The 17,630-nt window shown below is 34.8% G+C and overlaps 1 protein-coding gene across 2 annotated transcripts in view; it reads left to right on the top strand.

Moving 5' to 3' along the window:
- Positions 1 to 17,630, top strand: part of LOC6578632 (terminal nucleotidyltransferase 5C) — a 68,974-nt gene that overhangs the window by 32,586 nt on the left and 18,758 nt on the right. The window contains exon 1 of one of the 2 annotated variants that reach the window (XM_032730465.2): positions 1,833 to 3,131. The exons of the other annotated variant lie outside the window; for it this stretch is intronic. Within the exon in view, the coding sequence (XP_032586356.2) occupies positions 2,982 to 3,131 (150 nt within the window). The 5' untranslated portion in view covers positions 1,833 to 2,981. Of the gene's footprint in view, positions 1 to 1,832; positions 3,132 to 17,630 lie in introns of those variants that run through there. 2 annotated transcript variants of the gene reach the window in all.

Raw genomic sequence — 17,630 nt, 5'->3', positions numbered from 1 at the left:
ATAAATAAATAAATAGATAAATAGATATTTATATATATGTATATTTAACTAATTTCATAGAGGATTGCCATGGAAAATAATTTAAGCAACAACTTTTGAGTGCATTTTGAACTTAGGAAATAAGCAGAATATTCCCATATGAAGAAATTTAAGAGACTTTAAAGAAAAGTATATTTTATTTACCACAAATTTGCAAAACAGAATTTTAATTTTTAATTATAAAAATTAAATGTTTAGTTTTATTTAAACATCAATCATTTCATTTAAAATATTTTCCATTGTAATTAAAATGCAAGAATACCCTTAATAATTTATCAGTTTTTATTTATATAAGAAATTTATAAAAGTATAAGTTAAAGATATTTGAAGAAAGAATTTTTGCAATTCAAATGAGAATTAAATTTAAGGAATACCCCAAATATTTTTACAACATTTTTGGTTTTTGCTATTATCAAATTTAATTTAAATTGCTAGACACATTATTTTAATGTTGTTTAAATGTCTTAGGAGAGACAAGTGCTTCGAGACGAGTTGAGAAGCGGGTCAAACTCTGCGTATGCGTGATATTTTGAACTTGTATTCAAATGGGGGGATTCAGAAGATTTTCGAATGAAATTTAAATATAGTTAGCGCATTGCAATCTATGCAAATAAACAATGCCAAAAATAAGATCAACAACAAACAGGCGACAAAATTGTATAAAATGAACAAAATAAAAATCGAATGCAAAGAAAAATACAAAAAAACAAAAACAATTTTTACAGTTGTTTTTGCGCAGAGTTGTTATTGTTTTTGCTGTTTTGTGGCTGGCATTTCGATACGCTTTTAAAGTGAATTGCATTAATTACGCACACCGACACAAACACTTACACTCACACACCAACACACATATGTGCGGCGTGCGCTAGTGTGCGTGCGTGTGCACAATATTTATTTCTAATTAATTTAATTTTTGTTTTCGCTCGACCGTCGCCGGTGCAGCTTTTGGTGAGTAGCCTAACTAGGCATATATGACTCTGTGTTTGTGTGTGTGTGTCTGTGTGCTTGGGTCGCGTCGCTTTGGGTCGCGCATGAATTGAAAAAAAAAGAACGGCGCACGAAATTCGTATAAGAAAACTTTTAGTGCAAAGCTTTGCGGGCTGACGCTGCGAGCAGAGCAGCATGTTTGCATGTGTATGTGTGTGTGAGCATTTCTGACGTAATGCTGCTGCTGCCGCCAAACGCACCAATAACAAAACACACACACACACACACACATGCATACGTAGAGCTCTATAACAATAAGCGCGTACAATTTGTTGCTTCTTTGCTGGCGGTGCTGATCGAACGCAGTCGACGTCGCAGTCGATGTTGTGCTCTGCGCGCCTTGCCGGTTTCGAAAATCCAAATAGCAACAACAACAACAACCAGCAGCCAGCAGCTAGCACCAGCAGCAGCAGCAGCAGCAGTATAGCATAGCAACTAGTGTCGGTGGCGCAAATATAATTAAACTTTCGAATGGGATCAGCAGCAGCAGCAGCGGCAGCAGCAGCGGCTATAGCTAGAGCTAAAGCAACCGCAGTGCTTGACAAGTTTTGTTGTTGTTTTTCTTCTTTTTTGTTTGTGTTGCTTTTTTTGTTGTGCTTTTCACTCAATTTAAGAGTCGCGCTTGTGCTTTTGAGAGCTTTGCTGTTGCGACCGCGTCCGTTGCTGACGCTGCTGCTGCTGCCTCTGCTGACGCGTCGCTGCCGCTGCTGCGGCTGCGGCTGTTGCTTGCGTTTTCACTCAATTGCCGTTTGCTTGGTTACCGCGTAGTCAAGTTTCATGCCACCAGCGATTGCCGTTGAATTCAGTCGTTCAACGAGAGTGACCGCGCACGAAAGCCCCAACAAGTCCACAGCGGAGCCGCACAAAAAATTAATATATAAATAAATAAATAAAATACAAAGAATAAGAGATAATTAAGAAACAAAATTGTTAAAAGCAAAGAATTTTGAAATTCAGCCACAAACAAGAGTGAGAATTAAGCAAATATTTATGCATACATACTTATGTTGTATTTGTAAAGAGCCGCAAACCGCATTAATACGAGATCTATAACTTAGCGAACGAAGTTTGTGCTAAAAACAGACGACCCCAGCTCAATCCACATGCAAATGCTTAATGTGTGCAAAATTCCGTGCATAAGTCACTAAAACTAGCAGCAGAAGCAAGAGAAACGAACGCTCACACAGGCGAGTCGAGAACATTCTAGAGAAATTCGCACAGCGCTTACCGTTACATCCTAACAACATACGCTCGCCCATTGTCGTCAGCCTGCCAGCCAGCTTGCCTGCCTGCATACTCCTGCTCTCAATCGTTCGCTCGCTCGCTCTCACACTCTCACACTCTCTTGACGCCCTAGCAAAGCTGCGTACGTGCTTGGCTGGTCAAACATATGTTTGCTAGAGCAACAACAAAAACGAAAATAACAACAACAGCAGTCGCAGCAGCAGCAGCAGCAGCAGCAGCAATTGCAGCAGAGAAGCTTCTCTCTATCAACTGGCGTTAAATCTAACATATGTTGGGCCGCCAGAGGCCGCTTCGCTCTAAAGTGCAGCTGTGTGCGTGTGTGCCAAAAAGCGTTTAACTAAAATAGAAGAAAGGAAGCAACAAAAAAGAAGAATATCAATAAAATAGAAAATAGAAAATAAAAGAGAAGCGCGCAGAGTTTCGTGTGCATATCGTGTGTGTTTACATTTACATATTTCTCGTTTGTCTCTGTGTGCGTGCGCGTGTGTGTGTCAGTGTGTATGTGCAGTGTACGAAATCAAGACAACAACAACAACAGCAACAACAGCAAGAGAAGAGCAGCAAGTGCCAAGTGCAATTGAAAAGTTGTCACGCAGCGCCCCCCAACGGTCCGCGTACGCAACTGAGAAAAGTGCGCACTTGAAATTTTTGTAACTCTTTTTTTGTGCAACATTTTTGTGCGGTTTTTGCCGCCCACAACAGATTTTTAAATGAAACCGGAAAATTGGCTCGACTCATCTGCCTCGACATCAGCAGCAGCAGCAGCAGCAGCAGCAGCAGCAGCAGCAGCAGCAACTGCAGCAGCCGCCAGCGCCGCCGCCGCCACCACCTCAGCCGCAGCATCCTACAGCAATGCTAAGGTAAATGTCACGCCCAATAAAACACGCCCCCCGCGCCGCTCTCACTCCCTCTGTGGCGGCTACTGAGCTACCCCTGCACCAGAGGTGGCCACCCACAAGTGGCTGCTATGGCTACAACCACACCCACACACGCACACTCACACACACACACGCACAACCTATTTGCAACTGTAGCATATGGCGCTGAAAAGTTTGCCCCGTTGTGTAGCTCGTTAAAAATATTGTTGTTGTTTTTTATTTTTTTATGTATTGTATATTGCGCGTACCCATTAAGAACGCTTAAAAAGGGGTATAAATATGTTGCTCAGATGGCAGCAGCAGCAGCAGCGGGGGCATCTAGACGACATTGCGTCGCATATACATTTATATAGGTATATACATATATAGCTATATATATTTTTGATCCATATGTCTTTTTGATTTTGCGAAATTTCAACGGCAGCGAGCTTAAGTCGAAACAGCAAAACATGTTGCTTGCCATACGGCGTTAAATTATTTGCGTTTGCATCAAATCGATTAATATCGATTTCGCAATTCCAAGTAAACAAGTTGCAACTCTTGTTGCGTCCATATGTTGGCTTTTTGTTTACCTGGAGAGAGTTGAAGAACTGAAAGCAATTTTGCATATCCCTTTATTATTGACTAACATCGATAAATCTAAAAATATTCTAGGAATATGATGAAATTAATATAAATGTACATCAAACATATTTAATTTTCGTTTATAGATTCAATTGTTTAAAATTGTATGCCGTTTAGTAAACTAGCTCTGCTATTGATATATCGAAACTTATATTATAAATCGAAATTTATCGATTTTAAAATTTATATATATATTTTAAATTTAAGTTCTTATATTTATTCTATTTCTATTTCTCTTTTTTTTCTAGTCTAACTTTTCTCAAGTTTCACTCGTATTGCATTCTAAATTCTTGTTGCTTGACATAAATAACAGGGTATCTGCTCTTCTTGCTTGCCCATTTTGACATATGTTTATGACATTTATCTAGCTCTTGCGTTGTGGTTCATTAAGTGCCAAGAATTCTCAAAACACACACAAAAAATCGTGTAAACAAATTTTCCAATCTCTTCAACTGCGACATTCGAATCGAATTTCAATTTTCGATTACAATTTCAATTCGAATTCGAATTTAAAATGAACATAAAAATTAAAATTCAGTTTCAATAGACGAAATTGTTATGCCCATTCGATTCGACGATGCGAAATGCGTGGCACACAAATACATGCATAAGTTTTGATAAACGCTAGACGAAACTACATGTATGGCATATATACTATATGGTAGCTCTAGGTATATATAATGAGATATATATATATAGGTATATATATGTATATATCCGGGTTCATTAGCGTTGCGCGCAGTGAAACCTAATGACTTGGTCAGTTTTTTGCATTTGCCAGGTTTTGCACTTTGTTTCTTTTCTGTTTCCTTTCCGTTTTGTTAGCTAGGGGATGAGTTTCGGTCAGTTGGGGAGGGTTCGGTCTTTGGGCTGTTGTGGGTCACGTGTGACACACAGGCCCAATCCCCAGACACATTTCACAAGCGCAAATTACATTTTGACGCTGCAAACCCTCACTAATTACATTACATTACATTGCGCTTTAGACGACTGCCTCTCTGTGTATGTATGTGTGTGTGTGTGTGTATGTATGTATATATATATATATAGCACTTGGCACCTATTTTGTTTCATTTTTTTTCTCTCATCCCCCCCTGTTTATTCGTTTGTCTATTCGCATGCAACGCACGTTTGCCAAAACGCCGCCCAATTGGACTATCAATGGGAACTAGACACAACTTGTGGGACTTTATATAAAGCCGAGACAAATATTTACATGTTTTCATAAGGCGCTACCCAAGATCTATATCTAAGTTGATTTATTTTTGATTGCTGCGCTTGTACAACTGTGTAGAGACCCCGCCGAACCAGGTCGAATGGATCTATATTTATTTTGTTAGATTTGAAATTATGATATTGGATTATTATATATACGTATAAAATATGTATTATATGTGGGACAATCAAACTTTGATTTTAACTCTCAGATACAATAATAGCTGCTCTTTCATTAGAATTGTTGATTTCGTTGATTTAGTTTTATTGCAATTTTTTGTATATTTAACTAACTTTCAAACCAGAGAACTCTAGAAGATATGCTCTATTGAATTGCTATTCCATTTTTATAGTCATTTTGGCTCTAGCTCTTTCTTATGTGTTCTGGACAAAGTTACATTAACATATGAATAATATTAACTAACTAATTTATATTCTAGAAATATTTGCTACACATACATTTTTAGAGTATTATCTTAAAATCTGAGGTGAGAAATTCAGCGGAAATTCTTATATAATGTCTAGCATATTTTTCTTTTTGTGAGAATCGACTGAAAAATTATATAGTTAAATCTTGTATCTTTAGTCTTATATATATTGTTAGATTTATTGTTTTTTTCTCAGTGCATGGAAAAGAAACTCTTGAATTTATATTTTTAACAATTTATTAAATAATATAAATATAAGTAATCTTTTACTTCAATTAAAATAATGCACTTCCTTAAGCTTCTTATTTTCCTTAATGGAGCACTAATTTTTTCCACCATTTTTTCTCTCAGTGCACTTAGGAATTCGTTGTCACCGAGACTAGCATGCCAACAATTTATTGTCTTTTTTTTTTTGCTGTTTATTTTCTTTTATTCTGTGGTCTGTCTTGTTTGTTTGTTTCACTATTTGTTGTTTTGTTTTTTAATGCAGCTTGTCTCTTCCTCTTCTTGAGTGTCAATTGATAATATCGATTGTACTTGGCCACGTTGCATGATGGTTCTGGCATTTATTTATTTGGCTTTGTTGTCGTTGTTACAACAACGAAATAAGCAAATATTTGAGTTTATTTGGAGCATATGAAGTCAATAGACAGCTGATATAGTTCTATTGACTTTAAAGGGGGCGAGGGAGGGATGGAGTCAGCGTGGGCGTAAGCGGAAGGTATTCTTATGAAACACAACAGCTGTGGCCCTTTGCCCCCCTCCTCATTTCCCCTTCCCCATCACCAACTGCAAACGCAATGCAAATTGTTTGTATGTCGTATAGATTGATGGGCCTCAATATATGATCTACCTGATGTTTATCTCGAACTTTATTTTCTTTGTTGAGGTGAATAACCTTATTTTTGGTTAAATTAGCCAATCGCTTGGACAGCATCTACCTGTAAAACTTTGATGAATGTGCGTGTGTGTGTGTGTGTGGCACACACGCTCCGTTATTGATGTTTGCTGGCATCTGACCCCATTCAAAGTCATATATATATATATAGATATAGCAGTCGAGCCAACTGTGTTCTTGTTCTTGTTCTTGTTCCTCTCGTTATTGCTGTTGTTCTTTAAGCTGTTGCCATATGGCAAATAAATAATCTTAACTCTTTGCCTGCGGCACTTTTTCAACTTACATCTGAGCCAGGTCTCTGCATTAGGTAAATGGCCTACGCATTCATTCTATTGTCATTCAGCATAAAGCCGCCAACAAACAGCTAGGCTTATTGTTTTATGAGCTAAAAAAAAAAGAAAAAACAACAACAAAATTTATGCTGAAATTATAGAAGAAAGATCAAGATAAACCAAGCCCAAAAAAAAAGTGGAAATGTATGGAACATAGAATAAATCATAATTAGAGATGGAGCTGTATAATACATGAATAAATTGTACAGCATATATTAGGCATATACATATGTATACATATATATTTATATTTGTATATATCTGTGCATAAACTCAAGCAGCTAGATTATATAAAGGTTCTGGGCATAGAAATACATATTTAGAAATTGAAAATGACATTAAGTATACGTCTTTATATGGTTCTTCTTGAATTTCTTAAAGAGCTTAGCAACGCTACGCTAACAAAAATATTTTCTGTAAAATTTAGCCGATAATTATATTTAGTATATAAAATATAATATTAATAATATATTTAGTATATATGAATATAAAATATTCAGCGATAATTTAGATACTTTATAAGCAAAAAAAAAAAACAAATATTAAAACCTAGAATTTCAACTTATAGAAGAGTTGCCATACCTATTTCAAAAACTATTTAAAAACTATTAAACCACCCATAAATGTTGTCAGCGTAGTATACAATTTTATGCTTTTTCAGTTACAATTCCCAACTAGTTCAAGCAAATTCAAACTAGTTCGAGCACAATTCGAAAATATAACTGTACATACCTTGGCATAGATACATATTCAGAGTAAACCACCCCAAAAACTGTTAACATTTGCATTTGGTCGATAAGTAATTGTGCCAAATTAGCTATGGGCTCTAAAAACTGGTGTCTATCTGTGTGTTTGTTCATTTTCTTTTAACCAGATAGTCAAATAGGTAAACCCGAATAAAAAAAAACAGTAAACCTCAAATATATGCAAATAAATGCAGCTCGGCACGGGGCTGAAGTGTGGCTCAAATGTGGGGCGTTCGATAATGCAAGAAACAGTTAAAATTACTGACAAAATGTAAGTTGAGCAAATATATACATACATATGTATATAATTGCTAGGCTCTCTGTTGGGATTTAATAGATTATAATGGATCTTGCATAAGAAGTGAATAGCTGAAAACACATAAAAACTGAAATTGGGAGCTCAAAAATGAAGCTGGCCAAAGAATTATCACTTGTGTGAGTGTGTATGTGTGTGTATCTGGTTTTTGTGTGTGTCATTAAATTTTAAAGATTTTTTTTCCGTCTCTTTGGCTTTTGCAAGTCACGAAGCCAAAACCCAAAGCGAATCGCGCGCAAATCTGTATTTCTCTTGTATTTTGTATTTTGTTGCAATGTGCAATTAAATTTTTTGTTTTTTTGGCCTCAAGTCACAAAGTGCCACAATCAACAACAACAACAACAGCAACAATTGTAGTGAAACAATGCAAGTTGAGGTTGGGCAATAACAGTTTTGAAGAGTTTTATGTATATATGGAAGCCTTTCTCCCCCTGGTGGGCGTTATGGTAACAGCAACTGTGTAAATAGGTTATAAAATATACGAGCTTTTGGTATTTGCTGCACAAAAGGAAGCCGAAGAAATATCATTATATAGAATAATTTATAAATATTAAACAGAATATGACGAGAAATAGCAATACAATATTAAGTAATTTCTTAACTATACAGATACAGATACAGACACAGACACAGATACAGATACAGATACAGATACAGATACAGATACAGATACAGATACAGATACAGATACAGATACAGATACAGATACAGATACAGATACAGATACAGATACAGATACAGATACAGATACAGATACAGATACAGATACAGATACAGATACAGATACAGATACAGATACAGATACAGATACAGATGCAGATGCAAATACAGATAATTAATATACAGGGAAAGAGAAAGATGCAGATACAGATACAGAAAGATATATAGCTGCAGATGCTTGCTACTTTGATCTGGGTTGAATGACACTCAAATAGAGAATTATCAAATAGCGTAACCTCTCACCATATCAGCTGACCTTTGCATTCATTATCTAGGTATTTCTTTTTAAGAATTAAAAGGCCGAAGTTTTTAAAACAGATAAATTGACTCTATGTGAGCGTCTTTTCTTAGATTCCCTACTTCGATAGGTATAGAAATAAAGAACTTTTAAAGTACAATTTTAACTACGGGCGTACCCGGATTTGCTTGTTGCATTGAATGAACCGGAGTTGAATTTATCAGAAAATGCATGAGGGCAAAGCCGAATAGCTGCCGAGCATTTGCTCTAGTTAATGCGCTTTTATCTATTGTTGTTGCTTTTGTTACTTATGCTGCTGCTGCTATTGCTGCTACTGTTGTTGTTGTTGTTATTGATTGTTAACCTTGAGCTGAGTATGCCGCGGCGTACACGGCGAAGGTCGCCAAGTGCGTTGTCCGTCGGGTATTTCATGCACAAACTAAATAGCTAAACAGCTAAATAGCTGTAAGCCCCAACACACCGACACAGACGTAGATACAGATACATAGTTAGGCATATGCATATAGTATATGTGTATGTGTATGTACTCTGGCTATATGCATTGGACTGTTTGGCATTAACATATGTGTAGCGCGATTTGACTTTGATTACATTATACGACGCAATGCGACGTCGAACTCGAACGTCAGCGAAATAAAAAAGAAAAATTTGCATTGTTGTTGGTCGGCGTTCTAATTACAAATGGGCGCAGTTAAGCGCAGTTGTTGTTGTTGCTGTTGCTTTTCGTATGCAGAAGCTAAAGCGTCAGTTAAGGACAAGAGCAGAATGAAAAGCCAAATGCTAATTGAATTAACACTCAAAAGCTCAAGCGCAAGCGAGCACCAAAGCGGCAAGAAGACAAAGACCAGGCTGTGTTGAGATAGAGTGCGAGAGAGACAGAGGCAGATAAAGAGAGAGAGAGATAACGAGAGAGAGAAATTTTGTGGGCAGAAAAGTCAAAAGTCTATGGTGATACTATGTTTAGATAGAGAAGGGAAAAGTAGATATGGACTGAGAAAAACTGTTAAAAAGAGGGGGGTACTCTAAGAATCACAGAGAGAGAGAGAGAGAGAGAGAAACCTTAAAAAGGAACCACATCAGTGACCCGTTCAGCTACACCATCAAAAACTCACTAGTCAGATATATTAGTATCTTTTAGCCTGGGGGCTAAGTAAATGCCATGGTCGCAATATATATTTATTTAGGCACTCTTTAGAGCTATTTTCAGCCAGCCATAAAGAAAATATAAACATTAATTTATTATACAGCTAAAAAGACTGTTAAAAGTAGCTCAGATTGCTTTTGGGCTTAATAGAAACTACATGCATCTATTTAGAAACATATCAAATGCCTAATTAAACATAAACAAAAACTTGTTTGTTCATCAGCAACTGCTTTTATTTACTTTTTACTGCTAAGTTTTTTTGCTATGATCTGAATATTTAATGTGAACCAAAAATTAAAAGGTTTTGAGGCTAGTCTACGTAGAAGCCAAGTTCAATGAGGTTTTTTTTTTCAGTTCAAATGGTTGATAAACATTGGCATGCTGAAATATATTCAAAGAAGTCAACAATAAGAAATTGTACACCAAAACGGAAAACTCTAGCTTGAACAGTAGCTGAGTTCACTGAGGTTATTTCGAGTACCAATGATAGCCAAGGGTCAATGCTATGGCACATTAAAATATATTTACAGAAACGCACTTGAAGAACTCGCATACCAAAAAAGAAAACTCTAGCTTGCATAGTAATCGAGTTCAATGAGGTTACATTGGTTACCAAGTGTCTACCATATGCATATAAAAATTTATTTAAAGAAATGCAGTCAAAGAACTTGCATGCCAAAAATTGAAACACTAGCTCTTACAACAGCCGAGTTCAATGAGGCTACTACATAAACCAACTGCCAAAATGCTGCTGAAGAAGAAGAAGAAGAGCTATATATAAAAAATTATAACTCAAGAGCTTTTACATGTTGAATATATTCAGTCTAGTCTAGTTTTGGTAGCTATCGAGTTCAATGGGACTGTTTCTCTACAGAGGTCTACAGCTGTTTTCATGCTTTATATAGTATGCAATATGTTTTGTTAATGTTCCCATTTTGTATATGGAATATTCATATCGTACAATCGAATAGTTTCGATAGGTCCCCCAAAGAAAATGAAAGAAGTAAAACACAGCTGGAGCAACTGTACAAATAGAGCCTATATAAATAATTGTTAATTCTTTCTCTTTTTCAACTAAAGTAGAGCACAAGCTGTCGAAATTTTGAACTGAATTCAATTGGATGACCAAAACAAAAATTTTGAGTTTTATATTTTTTTTTTTGGGCCATAAAATGTATACAAAATCAAAACGAATTAAATTCAACTCTTTTATTTAGTTTATTCATTTATATTTATATTTTATTAAATTTTTTCGCCTCGTTTGCCTTGAGCAGCACAAAATTTTGCGAATTTTTATTGAAATTTTATTTGTTTCTTTTGTTAATAGAATTCGCGTCCACTTTTAATTCGAGCGAGTTGCCAAGCGCTCAAGATTTTTATTTTCGGCCACATTCAACTTGTTGTTGTTGATGTTTCTGCTCTTCTTGTTGTTTTTATGTATATTTTTAAATAGCATTTCACATTTAGACGCGCAGCGTAAATAATTTTATTTTAATTTTCAACTTTTATTCGTTGATTTTTGTTTATTGTGGTTGACTTTTACATGGGTGACGTTCTAGAAATACTCTTTCCTTATAGAGAGTAAGAGAGAGAATATTGAATTTGTGTTTGAGTATGTCTAGGTGAATATTTAACTATATCTTATTCTCTTGATCTCTTGGGGTATTTTTGTTGTAGCATCTAGTTATAGAAATTCAGCTCAACTAGGGGTTGAAGATCTGTTGAAATTATATAGCTTCTACACATACTGTTTTTGAAGAACTGAGCTCTTGGTATGATATGGTATGTGTTCGAGCTTTTAGATGAAAATAATTTGATAATATTATATAAAACTGTATTATATACATTTATCTATAAGAACTCATCTTTCATAATATTCAGCTAAATCAAATTTATTATAATGATCTTTTGCCAAATTTCTATACCCAAAATCTAATACAAAGAGCATTTCACATTCGGCTTACCGATTTAGCTCCACTTCTTCACTTGTTGTCAATTGATTTCGTATGTAATTTGAATGATTTGAATAAACTGTTTATTGACGCCTGCGTTTTGCATATTTTGTCTTTTTCTATTTGCAGGTAAGCTAATTCCACTGCTCGCTGAATCGCTCGAAAACATATTTGAATAGTCTCTGAATCATTTGAATATTATTCAATTGCCGCAATCGTAAGTAAGCATCTCAGTTTATAGTCAAGAGAAAAGAAATGAAATGAAATGAATGAGAGAAGATGAAGCAAAAGTAAGAAAAAGAAAAAAAAAAAACTCAATTCAATAACCGCAAACAGTTGTTGTTGCGTTTCTTTTTCGTCTCTTTATTATTATTTTCTGTTTGTTTTTGTGGCTGTTGTAAAATTTTTGGCCACAACAACAACAACAACTACAACAACAGCAGCAAATACTGTAAAGAAAAGCGCGTTTCCAAAAGATTTCACTTTCATGCCGCTTAGTAGAAAGAAACAACATAAAAAGATGGGCAAATGCAAATGCCGACAAACGATAAGCATTAGCTTTATTAGCCGGCCATTGTTATCGATAGACAAGCTAATGAACTGTTATCGATAGCAAGCAACAAAGCCTCATTAGCAAATGCCGACAATGGGCGCGTCTCTTTAGCTCTTAACAAAATTAACAAAATTAATTGATAATTAAAGAAATTGGTTAAAGAGGTTACAACTATATAAACAAAATAAGAAATATGAAGTAAGCAATAATTAAATAAATTATAGAAAAATAAAATATTTTTTTTAGAAAAAAAAATTATTATTATTATTTTTAATTTAGAAAAGATTAAATTATAAGGCAAAAAATATTTAAATATTTATTACAATTATTATTTAATATCAATATAAATTTTAATAATATAGAATAATCAAAAATAAAAAAAAAATTATTAAATATAAAAAATATAAATTAAAAAAATTTAATTACAAGCACTTCAGTTTATTAAATAATTTTAACCAAAGACTTTCGTTATAAAATTAAAAAAAAAAAAAAAAAAATATATATATATATATATATATATATATATATATATATATATATATATATATAATTTCATGTTAAAAATCAAAGAATACTGATCCTGATAATTTTACAAATAAATATAAAAAATTATTTTTGGGAAAAAATTAAATTAAATTTAAATTTTACAATTTTTTTTTTTTTAATTTAAAAAAAAACAAAAATATATTGGTAACAATATTTTAAATGTTAGTGAATTTATAAGCTTTACAGATTATTTATTTTTCTATGAAATATAATCAAAAAGATTTTTAAAAGTTTTAAGTTGAAATTTACTGTGCAACTTTCTTGAGGAAAACTTGTATTTGAGTTTGCCTCAGTTAAATAGAAGATCTAATTGGCGATAGATAGATAATGAAAGCTTGGCAATATTAAAAGTTTAAGTCTAAATATCTAGCTGCTGGCTGGCCGCAAATGCAACTTGAGGCTGAATCTCACGAGTTGCAGTTGCAATCAGGTGGTTGCTGCTGTTGTTGTTGTTGTTGTTGTTGATTGTGGCGCAATGGTTTGGCATGTGCATGTGCATGTGCATGACTTGGGGGCATTGTAACAAACACAAACACACGCACACACACACACACACAGACACACACATGCAGCTTGTTGTATGGTGCATGCTCATATTTTGTTGTTGTTGTTGCTGCTGCTGTTGAGGCATTCAATTGCCACAGCAACTGCAACAGCAACAGCAACAGCTTTGTGGTTGAGTTTTTGTTTTGTATTTTTTATGTTTTTGGTTGAAACTGCTTTTGGGGTTGGGCATTGGCAATTGTTGTTTGTTTGTTTGTTTGCTAAGTGAAAAGCGTTGTTCAATTGCTCATTTTCACCAGCAACAGTTGCTGCTGCTGCTGTTGCTGCTGCAGCCGATGCCGCGTGTTATCGCTAAAGTTCAACATGCTTTTTGCATGATGTGCATCATCATAAAAAACAAATAAAAACATTAAAAAACAAAAAAATAAAAAAGCAAAATCGCTTTTAATGACTGACCCGTTGTGACACGCAATGTCCAGCACCCACAAAAACAACGCCGATATGATGGCATATAGCAAATTATATATATTATATATCGAAAACAATACGAGACAGCTACAGTAGGAGTAGGAGTAGAAGTAGTAGTTGGAGTATAAAATAATTACTCAATTCGCAGCGCCAGACTGCTCATTATTTCTCAGCCCACTTTTGAAGCCCTTTTCTTGCTGCCTTTCACTGAGCAACGACGCCTACTGAAACTCGCTTCAGCCTAAACAAAAACAAAAAAAAATGCAATCAAATTGATCTACAAATTCGGTGGGCACGTTTTGAGGCCCCTTTATTGAAAATGCTGAGTTATGGGGTATATTGTTAGTGTGGAAAATGCTTAGAGCAGATAAAAAGAGCTTGGGTTGAGGTAAGTTAAGTATATTAATGTATATACTTGAAGAGAAGTCGGATCCAGAGTCGATCTCTGGTTTTTGATATTTTTAGCTATCTCTCCTGACTCTTCGTCTGTCTAATCGTTTGTAGAAGTTTTCTCTGCAAGTATTAGAGTCAGAGCCTTGATGGAAATAAAGACCTTATGTTTAGTTTTAGTTTATTTCAATAAATCGATAAAATTTGATGTGGAATCGAGGTGGAAACAGGCAAGATTGAATTTGTAAAGTATATCCAAACTAGACAACCTTGACAGTTTGTCTCTCTCTGTATGAATTTCTTGGCATATAGAAGATCTATAGACTAAAGCGATTATAGCTTTAGCGATTATAAAGCTTTATATAGTAGCTAAGTATAACTTTTTACAAGAAATCGATAAAAATTCACAACAATTTCAGTTATTTAAGCATAGCTTTTACCTTTCGAGTCTTAAATCAACAAAATTTAAAACCTATTTTCTGCTAAAGCTCAACTTTAATATCAAGTATACTTCAGGACACAGGCTTCAGGGCATCAGCAAGTCGTGCACTTCCGTCTATAGACACAATGCTCAATTCGTAGCTCGTAGCTCTCAAGGAAGCTATTCATAACACTTATTTAACTTTGCCGAAATATTTAAAGCCAATTATTTTAGGCAACGATAAAATTATAAATAATAAATAATTTTAAAAATGCATTACAAATAAAAAAATAAAATAAAAAGAGAAGCAAGATAAATTTTGTGAAAAAAAAAATAAACGAAAAACTCCTTTCACTTTGTTGAAATCAAACGAAGCGCAGTTGCGGCTACTGCAACTGTGTGTGTAGAATGTTTGCCACATTGCCACACATATACAAATGTAAGTGTGTGTGTGTATATATAGCCTGGCATTTTTCAAAGTTCGACTGACACAGAGACCAACTAAAGCGCAACAAACAAACCGTAGCAAAGTCTGCAAAAAAAAAAAAAAAAAAAAAAAAAAAAAAAAAAGGCGCGACGCGTTGAATGAACTTTTCGCAAAGGCAATAGCCACAGGCAGACACTTTTTTTGCAGTAAAACAAAAGCTATATAGATGGATGTATGTGTATATATGCTGTTCGCTTAGTATAAGAATTGAAGTTAACGAAATTCAGTTTAAGGCCGTGTGAAATACTCTGCGTAAGCATGCAGCGTGCAAGCTTCGAATTGTTAAGGGAAAAGTGTTTAAAATGCAACAAGAAATACTTATTAACGAAGAAGAGGGAGGGGAAGTGGAGTTATACCTGTAGTATGGATAATATAACTGACTAAAGACCATATCACCAACGTATCGAAAGACCAATGTAACTAATGACTAAACCTAGCTATATAGTATAGAAGATACCTAGAGAAGAGACATGCATGAAGACGAAATACAAAAAGAGTTTCGTAACCTCACAAGTTCTTCAACAAATTTTGGGCATACATTGACTGAATAACATATCTTTAACATTTTACATTTCTTATATATTCAGGTAAAGCCCTAAACGAAAAAAAGAATCTCTACAGTTGCAATTTATGCGACAGTCAACGTCACCGTCAACGTCGTTGTCGCCGCACGTGGCGTATGCGTAATGTGTTGAGCATCATAAATCAAGCATGAGATGCAAAGTAAAGTAAAAAAAAAAAAAAAAAAAAAAAAAAAAAAGCTAAGCAAGCAAAAAAAGGAGAAAAAAAGTATATCGAAAACGAGAAGGAAAAAAAATCACTCAACTCGACTATAGCGAACCGGAACACGCTTCGCCGTAATCCAATTTTGTGTTTTGTTGTATCTGATGGATGCACTTGAATACTTCTCGCAGCTCTCGGTATTCAGCTAAGTGGCTTAAGCTTCGAGTTCGCAGAGAACTATAATTGAAATTGAATTTCTATTTTTAATAATATAATATAATATAGAAAATATAAGTGTGTGTATGTGTGTGTGTGTGAGTGTGTGGGGGGCTGCATCAGCTACTGCGCTCCACTGCCTTCAACACAATTTCTGCCATAAGCCGATTAAAATTTATAGCTTAAGAGCCGTCCCACATACATGTGAACGTGGATATAAATATATAGATATCTGGAAGTCTATCGAGGAGTACCAATTAAAAATTTCTCAAGAGCTGACAATAAGCAATTCGTTCAACTAGAAACAAATACAAATAACGAGTGCCATAGTTTTGTGGGAGGGGGAGTGAACGACTAGCAGATACCGCGAAAATTGCAAATGAGTATGAAATGGAATGGAATGGGGACAGATATACAATATACGATATGTTTAGACTCTAAAGAGAAACTCCATAGTTAACATGATGGTCAAGACTTTTTTAAATGGAAATGGATATGCTGAAATAGTTGTTGTTGTTTATCAATTTTAATCGATTTCGTAGATAATTGTAATCGATATATTCTTAATCGAGACTGCCAGAGAGATATACGGAAAGGCTGACCTTATGGGGTTCAGTCAAGCTGCCTGGAGAGTCACCCATATATTTCAAGACTACCCTCGCTATCCAATTTCCAGGGTATTAAAAGTCGTGGGTTGCCTTATTCACAATTTGTTACACTTCAGAGTGCGCAAAAATAAATATTTCTGTGTGTGTGTGTTTTTTTTTTTTTTCATACCCTATTTGATATTTTTACCTTACGTTTTTCATTGTCTTAATGGACAGCATTACGTAATCGTCGTGTTCTTGTCTTGTTCTTCATCTTCCTCTTCTTCATTTGATCTCGAGTGTCTGTTGATAATGTGTGTTTGGTTTGTTATTTATTTCTTCGTTTAATTAATTCAATTTCGATTTTGATTTCGATTTCGATTTCGTTTCGTTTTCAATTTGTTTATGCGCCTTTTATGCTTTGATTCTAATTATATATAAATCTTGTCTGAACGGAAGCAGCAAGCATTATAAATAGAGTACATGGAAATTGTGATTTATGTTGATTGGACAGCCGCGATGCTTCCTTTGGCCACTCATTAGTCAAGAGATTCAAGCTCAAGTTGAAGATAGCCAAAATTCTGCCATAAGGTCATTTGGCTCTCAGTTTGGCCTAAACTGTTTGCGAATTCTAAGGCAGAGCTTTTTGAAAGTAGTTCGAGCTTTCAGTTCGAATTACACTGACTGCGCCTATTTTGTATTAAGTATATCAAATAGGTTTACCAGTCGAGCTTTTTCTCGTTTCTCGTTTCTCTTTCTTCTTTTTTTTTTTTTGTGCTCGTAATATAATTCGATGCACTTACTTATTGTCGTCACTGTCGGCAGTTCAACGGGGCAAATGAGGCCGGATTACATAATACTCGTTATAAAGTTTTTTTTTTTTTGTTATTGTTGCTTTTTCATTTTGATGGCCAGAGCCAATTTTTAATGGCACGTAGCCAGCAGAGAGTCC

Source organism: Drosophila mojavensis, unplaced genomic scaffold (genome assembly GCF_018153725.1).
Source record: "Drosophila mojavensis isolate 15081-1352.22 unplaced genomic scaffold, ASM1815372v1 contig_80, whole genome shotgun sequence".
Lineage (NCBI taxonomy): Eukaryota > Metazoa > Arthropoda > Insecta > Diptera > Drosophilidae > Drosophila > Drosophila mojavensis.
Note: the sequence above shows the minus strand (reverse complement) of the source record. Positions and strands in the feature narration are given on the sequence as shown.